Raw genomic sequence first — 13518 nt, 5'->3', positions numbered from 1 at the left:
CCACGGTACCCCCCCCCCCACCCAAAAATAAATACCGTGTATATATGAAGATTTAAGATAACCCTACAAAAGAAGAAATAAGTGTTCTGCAGCTTTTCTGTAAATGTTACGAGAGAAATAATTTTATTGACCGCTTACAATGATTTGTATTCGTTGTTCAGGGGAAAGTCATTGTATTTTAGCGTACATCGTTAACCACGAGAAGAGTTGAGAGAAAGATCTATGGAGAGAGAGAGAGAGAGAAAGAGAGAAGGATATATTATATATATATACAGAGAGAGAGAGGGAGAGAGAGAGAGGGGGAAGGAGGCTCTGAAGCTGTGAGCAATCTCATGCATGTCAAACACTGTGGTTTGGATAATAAACTCCCTATAATTATCATGAAGTTATTAGTTACCTCAACCTTGAAAGACCACAGATTGGATAATCAAAGGAAATTCTTCGTTTATATTTCGTTCTTAGGAGGAAATGATACTTTTAAATGTCGTAATGAGGTCCGAAATACTTCTTTTACCCTGTATGTCTCCATGAAAAGGAGAAAATGAAAGAAAGACAGATACCTCTCCAGAGAGGGTCACGTAAAAATACGCCCACTGTCGAGCGATTTGCTTCCTAAAATGGCGCCAAAACCTGCCCATGAGCCTACTACGCAAAATCGCGAGAGTAGACTCTCTTAGCGCACTGCGTGCGCTTCTATAATACTCTTTGGTAAGTATATCAGCCGCGTGCGCTGCCACCACGTCAGTCATCATCGCCTCACCATCCATCCCGTTCATTGCACTCCGGATTAATCAGGATATTTCCCTCGGAAGTTGATTGAAATCTGATATATTTTTCGACATTTACGACAGTCGGTTTGAGGACGGCGCATCACGATCTGCATAAATAACGATAAAGAAATAGAATATAGGTGAATAAGTAGCTGAAAAGGAGCTGAATAAGGAGCCAACTTACGTTGGTGTTCGTGTTACTAAATTCGAAGTACTTCGGTCGAAAGAGAAGGTGGTCCACTCTTCACAAGTCGCAATGAATTCTTGGGATGCCGCCGGTGCCCACACGTACCTGGAAGCCAGCGAAAATGGCGGTCTTCAGAGTGATATGAGGAAGCACGTGTTTAAAGATTTCGACTTCAGCCACAGCGACGAGGTGCTCGAAGTCGGGTGCGGAACGGGGACGGCGTGCGGGGAGATCGCAACACGTGTCAAATCCGTCACAGGTATGTGCACGTCGTACGTGCTAAACATTTTGATCCTATATAATATTGTACTCTGTCTCGCGCATCGATTGTACTCTTTGGTTTCGAAGGTTTAGAAAATTAAATCGAAAAAGAAATAATGAATGAATAAAGTTGCATGGATTATTATCACCGTATTTTAGCGTTTTACAGTGTTCCTGTGTGATTTGCCAATTGAAATTATTAAAATTTAGTCTACCCTCTACGTTACCCTTGCCCCCACTGCTCACAATAAATCGGAATATTCACTTCATCTCACTGTACACGAATCTGTGTGCAGTTTGTTTTTCGTTTTTGTTTGTTTGATTTTCCTTTCTTTGTGACAGGTTACCTAAAGCCTTTTCCTATTAACATGGGACGTACAATACCAATGTATAAATACGTTGTTTTTTGTTTTGTTTTGTTTTGTTTGTCTGTTTGTTTGTTTGTTATGGCTTGTTAGCTGATGAAACCCGGATGTGGCACTAAAAATATAAACTGCACCCCCCCCCCGACACACACACACACACACACACACACCATTGGCGTAAATCCCAGGGTGATGGGGGGATGAATTCCCCCCCCCCCCAAAACGGAGGAGGGGGGGGATGGCCTGTACAATCATCCCCCCCCCCTGAAATTTGAGGGAAAAATGGAGGAAGCAGAAATGTGATTGTATCAATTTTGGCATATTGCATGACGTCCGTAGTACGCCCGCCTTCAGGCAGGTAACAGAGCTGAAAAGTATTCTATCTTGTAGGATAACCATCTTTTTTCAGAAGCCTTTGATTAATTTGTTATTTATTTTGCGTGTGTCTAATCAGTGACAGGAGCTCTGTTACATCACAGCGCAGTAGAGTATATTTACATAGTAGCTGCGCTATACAAATTTGTCTAATTATTATTATTATTATTATGTATACTTTCTCAAGCGCTCGCTCGCGAAGAAAGTAATATCTACATAAGTTATGGTCCAGACGTTGACAACGTTAAATAGTGTAGGTCTATGTTATGACGTGAGCAACTGGGGACCATCCCGTTTCCTGAATCTTTCCTGAAACAATGATGGCTCTGATGACTCAGTCAGGATATATCTATGGGCATACCCAGGGATGGAATCTATGGGGGGAGGTGCAAAGGGGCATTTGCCCCGCCCCTACGCTAGTGTTGGGGCGGACAAATCATTCCCTAGATGAAGACAAATCTCGAACTGTCTTTATGGAAAATTGTCCAAATACCGCCAGAACTATGCACCAAATCGTTGAATTGTAATCATAAACATGCAAAAGCTCGGCTACTGGATCCCTTTCCATAAACTTTGTACACTTTTGAGATTGACGATTTTCCTAATATTTTACTCAGTGGGGTAACTACGGGGGGGGGGGAAGATGGGGGATGGGGGGGGGCGCACGGGGAGCACGCGACCCCCCCCCCCCTAATCCGCCAGTAAAAAAAAAAGTAATTCAAGGGTTAGTAAACTGCTTTCGAAATCGACATGAAAGGGTGATCACGAAATAAGATATTTTTCTAAGACTTCTTTTAACCCTAATTAAAGAGGTATATAGTGTGGAACATTGTTCGAAAAGCCCGGAGCCGACAAAAGATTGTGATTCAGCGTGATTCCTTGTTGGCATTCTGAATATGAGCAGGATGTGCGCAGTGTACTCAGAACATCCAGGGAGGTGAGACAAAAAGGAGTGGGCACTCTGCCCTGAGGGTTTTCCCTATCACTCAACACGGGATTACAAGGGATCAGTGCCCCAACGAACAAGTAAACGACCTCTTACGTAACGAGGTCAGTCTGATCGTTATCACTGCTGTTTGATGTTCGATCCTCGGGGCCGCGGTTATTTGGCCCTCTATCGTTAGGAATATGTACAGGCCAGCTGACTTGTGTGAGTTCACAAGGACGTGTATGAGGGTTTTACATTCTTTACGCAGGCTCACACGACATATACTCTTGGGACCTGCTAGTCTAAGAATTCAGCTCTCGATAGATACAAAAATTTTGAAAATCGGCCTAGAAGAAGTTGCTTTTTGACAATGTAACTGTTTAACAATAGCCATTGTTTGTTCTTGTCTTAATCAAATTTCGACGCAATGTAAAGTGTAAATCCTGACTAGTGCTGACAAAATTCACCTGTAGATCAGAAGATTTTGTGTTTTTTCTTTAGTCTGATGTATCACTCCATTGTTCGCTCATGTTGGTTTTCTAATCATATTTTTTGGGAAACTTGTGTACATCCGCCAAGACATGTTTTTTCTGGTCCCACTAACATATTTTTGTGAGCAATTTTAGTTCTCCAGGGGATGAAAACACTATTTGAATGTTTTCTGTTGTATGCTGGGGGTAGATTGAGGCAGGAGGGCTCGAATCTACAAGAGAGTGGTCATGATGGAGACTACTATATGACCTAATCTTGGTGATATAACTTGCCTCCTTGCCTGGTGTATGGTGAAGACATGTGAGAGTTCAGTGAGAGCTGAACATGTCTCACATGTCCTGTATCAGTGTATGCATAATATTTTCACCATGGTGCTTTTTTGTCTGTCTGTCTGTTTTTTGTTTTATTCTTATTTGAAAGCTGAATGGGTATTTTCATGATGGTTGTTGCTGTTGTGGTTGGTATTTTCTGTGCTAGCTTGGTATCAAAATTATTATTATCATCAGACAATAGGGTCTTCTGTTCCACTACTCAGCTGTTCATGTTTCTCTCATATTCTTACTATCGGTATATTATTATTGGTGCTGCTAATCATTATTATTTAATGTTTTTAAGTCTGTGTTAATTTGTTTGCATTTCATGTAAAAGTTATTTCACCATAATAGCATGTAAGGTACATTTGTTCCCAAGAAATCTTATAGTATAGCTACAAACGGCAGTTTGGGGACTGTAAAATGTCAAACTTTTCAAACTCGCTCGCTCCACTCGCACGCATTTCATCGTAATGCCATTCTCCTGATAATATTCAGTGTAAGAATACATACAAGAAGTCTATTTATGATACCATGTTATTGCAAAATCAATTTACAATATTGACTGTTTCAAGTCGACAAAACGCGCAAAGATCATGCACCGCCTCCTCGCACAGGTATTTCAAAAAACAAAAAGGTCTTCGTACTTTAAGGTCTGATTTTCCGCCGAAAGTCGGCTGACGAGCACAAAGAAAAAAAGTGTGTGTGAGTGTGTGTGTGTGTGGGGGGGGGGGCACCAAGCTTCACTAAGCCCCCCCCCCCCCCTAAGGCTGCGTCGGTCCGCTTATGGGCTTGTAATCGTGGTGATGGTGACTATCCGATCACCCCCCCCCCCCACTCCTCAGTACGGATTTACGCCGTTGACACACACACAGACATACACTGTTGAAAACCTGGCGCCGGCTTTGTGGTTAACGCATTATCTATGTTCCTTTGTATCTTCCTCATCCCAAAGGAATCGACCTATCTCCAGGTATGATTTCTGTGGCCAACCAGAAACACGCAGCCCCAAATGTCGACTTTGTCGTCGCTGACGCACATTCCTTCGGTCAGGGATGGGAGGAGAAATTCGACAAGATCATCTGCCTTTGCGTGCTGCACTGGTGCAAAGATCAGCAAAGAGTTCTGCAGAATGTTTTCCGCTGCCTGAAACCAGGAGGGCGGTTCCTCCTCTGGTTTAACCTCCAGAGCCAGATAGCCAGCAAGAGTTGTAAATACGGAGAGACGGGCGATACGTGGTTGCGAGCTCACCCGAAATGGGGGCCGTATCTCACGGTATGTTTTCAAAATTCAACCGAATATTTCATCCTATAAAAACATTAAAAAAAACATATGCATACACTGTTTGTTACGTGCTTATAAACATCTGAAATAAACTGTATTATAATGTAAATAGCACAGTCTGCAAAAATCTTCGGCCTATTAAAGGAGGCAGACTTCATCAGAAGAAGAAAAAAAAAGAAGAAAAAAAAGCCAAACCAAATAGTACAGTATATCACGAGGCAGTAGCTCATAGCAATTACTTAATACCACACAGCAATAACACAATAAGACAAAACCGCACAAAATACGGAAAGAAGTATCACAGAAAAATATTATCTTTGTATCTTGGGTATTCTTGTGGTTGTTTTTTTTTTCTTTGTATACTATACCACAGGACTATCACTAGTCATACAATGTACAACACAGCAGACCTCACAGGAGTATCACGCAGCAGTACCAACTGGAATAAAAAAAACAAACAAACAAACCACACACATATTCCAAAATGTAATTGATCGATGAGCTAAGATGTGAATATAAAAATTGATTTAAGCAGTATTTAACCTGGCCTATACTCCTACAGTATTAGCTATTAAGTGGGAGTGCTGAGGTACAGTATGTGATACTTCATGTAGTATTTCTGTGGTGTACTCCTGTGGTAACCCTGTGGTAGCCTAGGGGCACAGATTTTTACAAAGCTGATGAATATTCATAAAAAGCAATCAAAAATTTAGAAAATACAGGAAAGACTTCCCAAATTAGAGTATTTATGATGGGACTTACTTTGAACTTTATCGAAGATTGTGTAATTATGTTATGATATTCCAAGTGTCGTAAATTTTGTCATGAAAGTGTAGTTTCATTTCTTGTCTATCAATTTCATGCCTTAATGTATTACGAATAGATGGCCTATCGATATATATATATATATATATATATATATATATATATTAATATATATGTACATGTATATATATATATATTGTGGTCATCCCTGAAGAAGAGGAAGGATCCTCGAAAATTCGGATTATTCATTAAATCAAGATTGGCTATTAATGCATTCCCTGCATTCCTCTGTTGTGACTATATATACATATATATATATATATATATATATATATATATGTGTGTGTGTGTGTGTGTGTGTACGGATACATCCGATGACTAACTAGGAAAAGGATGACTATCATGGATCAATTTAGGACTAGGATGGTAGTACACCGTATTAGTTGTTTGTGGTTATTTATTAGGAGAAGGACTGGTCAGGGTAGGGACATGTTTGTCCTGGAATTCATCGCTCGCCTATTAGGTAAATTCTGGTATACATGTATATGGCTATTGATTGCCCTTTTTTTCGATTGTGGTTTTCATCACAGAGTGAAGACTGTGGTAGATAACACAGTATGGGACACCTTAGGTTGTCATACTGTGTTACCTACCACAGTATCCACCCTGTTCCCCAGTGTGATAATAACACAGCATGACCACGTGTCCCAATTTTATAAGTACCCAGGGTGTGACATATCACAATGTGTTTTACACTGTGAATCACAGTGTGTTTTACTAATGTGGCAACACTATGACTGTTCCATTGGGGAACGGCCAGCTTCTACCACATATTTCTCAGCATAAGCAAAAAAGCCTCAACAATCACTGTTAGGACAGGCATTTTAGATTTCATTCGATGTAGCCAATAGTACACCACTATTCTAATTAAAATGTGTGTTCTTTGTGTGAATTATACAAAAATCTCTCCGATGATATCAAGAGTACTCCGAACATGCTGAAAGGAACGGGTTAGACAAAGTTACCAAAAACATATATTCAATATGTACAACATCCGTCAAAACTACTCAATATACGTTTGACAAGAAGTTCAAAGGGTCTTGAACTGAATTTGAATAAACGTACTCGCTTTGTGATGTTTTAATCTCGAACATGCATTTCCATTTTCTCACTGAATTCTGTCTTTCTCTATAGGACTATGAACATGAACAAACCGACTGGATTTGCGCAGACGATTTTTTGAAAATGTTTGAGTCAGTCGGATTAAAAGTTATTTTCTCTCGAGCTGATGACGTCACGTGGCTCAAATGGAATGCTGCTAAAATGAAAGGTAAGATAATAATCCAGAGAAGGTCATTATTTGCTCGATCGTGCGTGTTAATCTCTATACTATTACTCTTTTCGTAATTTTACCAATTAATGCGTTGTCTTAGAACACGAACAAAAGACTCAGCAAACAACAAAAAGCTGAAAGGCGAGACAAATGCGAAAGAGTCCCTCTGAAATAGGGAATAGGGCTTTCTATTATTTTTGCGATTATTCGTAGTAGATTTCACAGAAATCGCGTCGAAATGGCAATGCAAATGATTTGGCCTTTGTATAACACTCAAGTTGGAATGGGTACTTTATTTAGCATTTTATTTCTTCTTTCGGTTGTTGTTGCTTTTCTTGTTTTTGATTACGTGTTTGTTGTTCCATGCACTTTAGTGGGATTTACATGTAGGCACTAGTTACAACCATTAGTGGGTTACAAATCTCGAGATTGTTTGCTCGTGTGAACACAAAAATCCCACCAATAATCGCAATCAGCATCGCGATGCAAATCCCAAGCAACCTTGTGCTTATTTCTGAACTTTCCCGATAATTCTCCCAAGTATTACCGTGTGATTTGTTGGACCAATCCTGAAAGTTTATATCAACAACAACATTGTGCGTACTGTGACAAGCAAAAAAAAAAAAGTGAAGGGATTTTTTTTTCTGTCCGTTTGAACGCTTGCACATAAAAAGAGAACAAACAAAACAAGCTACTCTTTCTATTCATTTTCTGCTCTGTTCCCGAACGAGACAGACAAAAGACCGAGTACACTTTTAAGCAGTCGGGATAAGTTGCCCCTCTGCACCCCATATATCTTCGTTTTTTGCCAAACATAGCAAAACACTATTGATAATACGTTGTACATCAATGACAATGATGATGATTTAAGATTAATGATGTAATTGCTATAACCGTTATCATTACGAGTAGATACGTGTTGTAGCCCAAATCAAACCGTCCTCAACGGGTTAATTATAATGATCATTAGTATTTGATAGGGGAATGACGTTGCGGTCCCTTTCAGGTGTTTTCACTTGCGATTAGTTCAACCATGCCCTCTACGCTATCAACGTTATCCGGCATCATTATCTTGACTCAATAAGATCTTAGGGGCTTTTTACACTTGTAAATTTTTGCTTAGTCCCGTACCAACGGTGGGGCTAGCCTCAGCCCCACCAACTATCCTTAGCCCATTTTCTGTTTACACTCGTTTTTGCCAAAGTGGGCTAGCCCCACCGATAATCCCGTACTATTTGGCCCTGCAAAATAGCAGGGTTAGCACCGCAATTGCGGTGCCAAGCAAGTGAGTGTAAACAGAACGAAAAAATAATCCTGGGCTAAGCGACGGAGACGAAGTCCGACCCTCACTGACCAATCAGAAACAAGGTAATCAAGTGCTGCCGGTGCGTGCGTGTACATGTACAGTACACAGCGTACTCATGAATATTCATGTGGTTTGGAAAGTACCGGACTAAGAAATACGAGTGTAAATAGGTCAATTTTCTCCTTAGCCCCGGACAAGAGCTTAGTACGGGACTAATAGGCGAGTGTAAAAAGCTGAAAAAATTGGAACGGGACTAACGATAGTCCTGGGTCAGAAAAAGTACGGGGTTAAGAAACACAAGTGTAAAAAGGGCTATAGAACTGCCGAGGTCGCAAGCACGGGCCCTTGTCAGGGCCGACTGTTGCGACACGGATTGTCGCCCCTACACGGATTGTCGCCTCCTGCTCGGGGCGACAATCCGTGACGGGCGTTGGCGGCACGGATTGTCGCCCCCGTCACGGATTGTCACCTGGCGACAATCCGTGACGAGGGCTGGCGGCACGGATTATCGCCCGCCCTCGAAGCACATTTTGCTAGGTAATATCGTTCTGGACATATTCATTGAAATACTAACACATAACTTACATGGCTACATCCATGCAAACATGCCTTGTAAAAAGTCATGGTGAGGTTTCAAGGAAGTGTGTATGTGCGCGTGCACATGATAATTTAGTGTCCGTTTGTGCGTGTGTGTGTGTGTGTGTGTGTGTGTGTGTGTGTGTGATGGACGAATGTGTTTATTATGTCAGTTTTTTGCGTATGTGTTTTTTAGCTGCGCGTGGGGAGGGATACCTAGTAAGCTGTTGCTGGCATAAACGTTGATATTGATTTTATCAGCAGCTTTGAATTTGATGAGTTTGTTTGGCAGATTTGTATATGAATTCGGAGTGGAGCTTGCGTGCGGGCGGATGCTGCTTTTCTGCATACGGTCCATTATGTCTTATTCATCAACATTGGGAAATCGTTTCATCAGGAAGGAATGTGGTATCGGTTCGGGTGTGCGTCAGTATGTGGGAAGGGGGTTACATTTCGTTATTGCAAACGTTTGTTATTCTGAAGGCTCATTCGTCAGAACGCTCAGGAGGGGGTGGTCGGGTTTTTTTATGACTGATTTCATTCTAGATTTGTGTAATGTATTTGTGTTTTTTATGTATAAGCCCTTGTAAGTAAGAAGGTGTTACATGATCCAAACCAATATATTCAAGGAATATAGGTTTGGTAGGGCCATACATGTCAAAACTTTCTCGTGAAGAAATTATTAGTAGGGTTGGTCTATAATCGAGTTATCTATGTTGAAGTGAGATTATTTGTGGTATAAATTGACAAATGGATTTACTTGTGTTTCGAATTGCCATTTGTAACTTTTTTTTTGTTCATGTTACACCAAGAATGGGTGGATTTATGAATGATTTGAATAAAATCAATAAATATCAAGGAAAAAAGTGTTGAGTTGGTTTATTTGCATTATGAAGATTTGTTTGAGTGTTTGTTGGTGTTTGTTTGTATTACGCATGTATTAGCGGTGTGCAATGGCAGTTCGTTTGTGCTAAAATCAACTAACGATTGACAATTTTTTTACGGCGTGTGGAAATTATTCGCTCATGCATAGAGCATGCCAACTGGGACAAAGAATAGTGGTATGGACGTTCTAGTTTATAAGACTGATGGAAGAAAATGACTGCAGTGAAAAATGAACAAAGACAACTAACATTTGGGGAGGGTACCTCCCTCGTATGTATTTTCTCTCGGTCTCTCCCTCGCCTAGCCCGCCTCACCGCTGATATTGGCTGACACACCCATACTATTTTTAGATCAACGCTGGTGTGAATTCTTTAAACACGTGCTCATACACTCTGAAGGCGTTTGTATTGCCACAGTAGCGCCACTATATTCCACATACACACGCAAGCATACAGGCACACGTATACACACAGACAAACAAACCACTACCGCTATACAACCACCACACATGCACAGTTCCTACATATTGTATTGTTATACTCCAAACACACATACTTTCACACACACACACACACACACACACAACAAATCATACACATCACATATCATGCAGCTCACAATACACACGCACACACACACACACACACACACATACGCATAACTTACCAGTCATACCCATCCCACCAAAGCTTAACACCGGAGGAACCACCCCGAGCCCGGGGCGACAATCCGTGACGGGGCGACAATCCGTGTCGCAACAAATTTTTTGCCTACACGGATTGTCGCCTTCGAGGTCAAAAACTGGGAACTGCAAAAGCGTCACGGATTGTCGCCAGGCGACAATCCGTGATGGGGGCGACAATCCGTGCCGCCAGCGCCCGTCACGGATTGTCGCCCCGAGCAGGAGGCGACAATCCGTGTAGGGGCGACAATCCGTGTCGCAACAGCCGACCTTGAGTATGATATCATCGAACTTCGAAGGACTGACTGACGTCAAGCAAGATCTTCTGGTAGATCTGTGCACCAAGCATAAATGTGATAAAATCCTCTGTACTTCCTCGCATCTCAGGTATGACCCTTATTACCGAGAGGCCGCATGACCAGTATGGAAGTGCCGTCTTCTTTTCCAATGGGCTGTCTGCCGACAAGATATCTATTTCTGATAAAGGATGACATTGAAGCCATTACCGTCAACATCAAGGGACTTTCTGTCACTTTGGTGTATAAACCTCCTTCCATCATATTTGACATTCCCCATGATGTCACCAGCAGTCGCATCAATGTTGTCATCGGAGACTTTAACAGCCACCATGTCAATTGGGGTTATGCTGAAACTAATGAAGATGGTGAGCAAGTCGAGAGTTGGGCAGGCTCCAACCAACTGTCTCTCATTCATGATGCCAAGCTCCCTTCTTCTTTCAACAGCTGTCGATTGAGGCAGCGGTACAACCCAAACCTGATTTTCACATCCGATAATGTTGTCGATCAATGCGAGAAGATTGTCCTGGATCCAATTCCCCACACACAACATTGACTTATGGGTCCCACGATCATTGCAGTCATCTCTCCTCATGCTGTTTACTTCAAGCTACGTTTCAATATCAAGAAAGCCGACTGGAAGGGCTTTCCTGGTGACCTAATGTTGTGTAATGATACACAAAGTTATCACTACACTGCAAAAAGTCCGATGTTAAATAGTGATCGAACACCGAGCTGGTGTTAAATTTTCGGTGCTCATTTCTGGTGTTAAATTTACACCTCCAGGTGTCATTTCCAAATTTTAAACTGGTTTTTGAAGAGTTTCTTAGTAACTGCACTTCTTGTTGATTTTTAATTTAAACAAGACAATCAAGAATTTTACATTAAAATAATAGTTTTTTGAAAAAAATGTGAAATAAATTTACACCACAGTAACACCGGCTGGTGTGGTCTCTTATTGAAGCTGGACGGGTGTTAAACCATTGATATTAATACCAACAAATATCAAATTCACCATGTGGTGTCATTTTTTAATCAACACCAGTACAGTGTCAAAATAACACCAGGTAAAGTGTCAAATTAACACCACGAAGTGTCAGGTGAACACTTTTCAACGCCATCACAGTGCATTTTCTACACCTGTGGGTGTGGTCCTTTTTTGAAGTTTGATCGGTGTTAGATTTAACACCCGTGGTGTTAAATCTAACACCGATGTTTTTACAGTGTACCCCTTCCCATATGCCAGTTCACCTCCACCAGTCAATGACCCCAACCAACACTCTCCACCTCATCCAATGAGTCATCGATCTTCATCATCCCTTGAGTACATTTAGCCCCATCTAATTTACGATCATCAAACCCAAACATCCTGCCCTTCCCCTATTGATAACTTTGAATTGTTGTACGAACCCAAAACCAAGAATACCACCTCCTTTATAAAATTAGTCCCGCCTTTGTTCCTATAACAACCAAAGTTTTGCCCAATTAAGACCCCTCTTAATCATGAAGACTCCACCCCCATTCACCCATTCATAGTGTGTTACAACTGTGTATTAAACCAGTAACCAATGTGTAATCCTCGTGATTGAATGTATGAAGCGAATTACAAGGTGTATAACATGCAGAGAACATGACCTGGATTCCGAAGCTCTATAAGCATGATAAGAGAGAGGACCACTCCAAAACACCTCTCCAATAAAGTGCTCTTGGAAATTTAACTGAACTGTGTCGCAATAATTCATTCTTATTGTGTACCTCTCAAAATATTAACCGATCCCAACACAACACTAGATTCTGCGTTTCTACTCTCTAAAAAAAAAGTCGAGTGAAAATATTCACTCCTATAAGAGTGAATAAAAAAAGAGTGAATTTAGAGTGAAATTGGAGTGAATTTTGAGTGAAAATGTTCATTTTCACTCGTTTTAGAGTGACCTCAGGGATCACTCTAAAATCTTCGAGTGATCCCTGAGGTCACTCCAAAATGAGTGAAAGTGAACATTTTCACTCAAAATTCACTCCAATTTCACTCTAAATTCACTCTTTTTTGGTATTCACTCTTTTAAGAGTGAATATTTTCACACGATTTTTTTTTTTTTTTTTTTTAGAGAGTAGATCTTCCCGCTACTCCTGACAACTATGATGCTTTTGAAAAATCAGTTAAATCATCGTCGCGCTATAATGTTCCCTGTGGCTGCCGCACAAGGTACACTCAGGGCTGGACCGGTGACTCTAAGGCATTATGATTATTACATCTTGCGTTTTGAGGATGACCCTTTTCAGTGGCGTACCGTGGGTCAAGACATTGGGGGGGGGCACCTCATGGCAGCAACATCAGAATTGCATAACTGTATAATTAAATGCGAGCGAGCTTGAAAATTTTGACATTTTACAGTCCCCAAACTGCCGTTTATAGCTTTATATGTATATACGTATATATGTATATATATATATATATATATATATATATATATATATTTGCTTAGGAAATTAAGGGGGTTGCACCGGGCGCAACTGCTGGCAGTTTCTGGCAGTAATTATCAGGAGAATGGCATAACGATTTTAAATGCGAGCGAGCGAAGCGAGCGAGCTTGAAAATTTTGACATTTTACAGCCCCCCAACTGCCGTTTGTAGCTATATTTTTTTTTGCTTTGGAAATTAAGGGGAGGGGGCGCACCGGGCGCAACTGGTGGAAATTACTGAC

The 13518-nt window shown here is 41.1% G+C and overlaps 1 protein-coding gene across 1 annotated transcript; it reads left to right on the top strand.

Moving 5' to 3' along the window:
* The first annotated feature begins 1026 nt into the window (after positions 1-1026).
* On the top strand, positions 1027-12150 carry LOC139733944 (uncharacterized). The gene is made up of 4 exons (XM_071644757.1): positions 1027-1216; positions 4645-4964; positions 11007-11184; positions 12041-12150. The coding sequence occupies exons 1-4, from the start codon at positions 1027-1029 to the stop codon at positions 12148-12150; spliced, it is 798 nt and encodes a 265-aa protein (XP_071500858.1).
* Positions 12151-13518: the final 1368 nt, after the last annotated feature.

Source organism: Diadema antillarum, unplaced genomic scaffold, assembly GCF_040938485.1.
Source record: "Diadema antillarum isolate AM-2024a unplaced genomic scaffold, OU_Dant_1.0 seq00000506_RagTag, whole genome shotgun sequence".
Lineage (NCBI taxonomy): Eukaryota > Metazoa > Echinodermata > Echinoidea > Diadematoida > Diadematidae > Diadema > Diadema antillarum.
The sequence above is the reverse complement of the archived record's forward strand: the minus strand, read 5'-3'. Positions and strand labels throughout refer to the sequence as shown.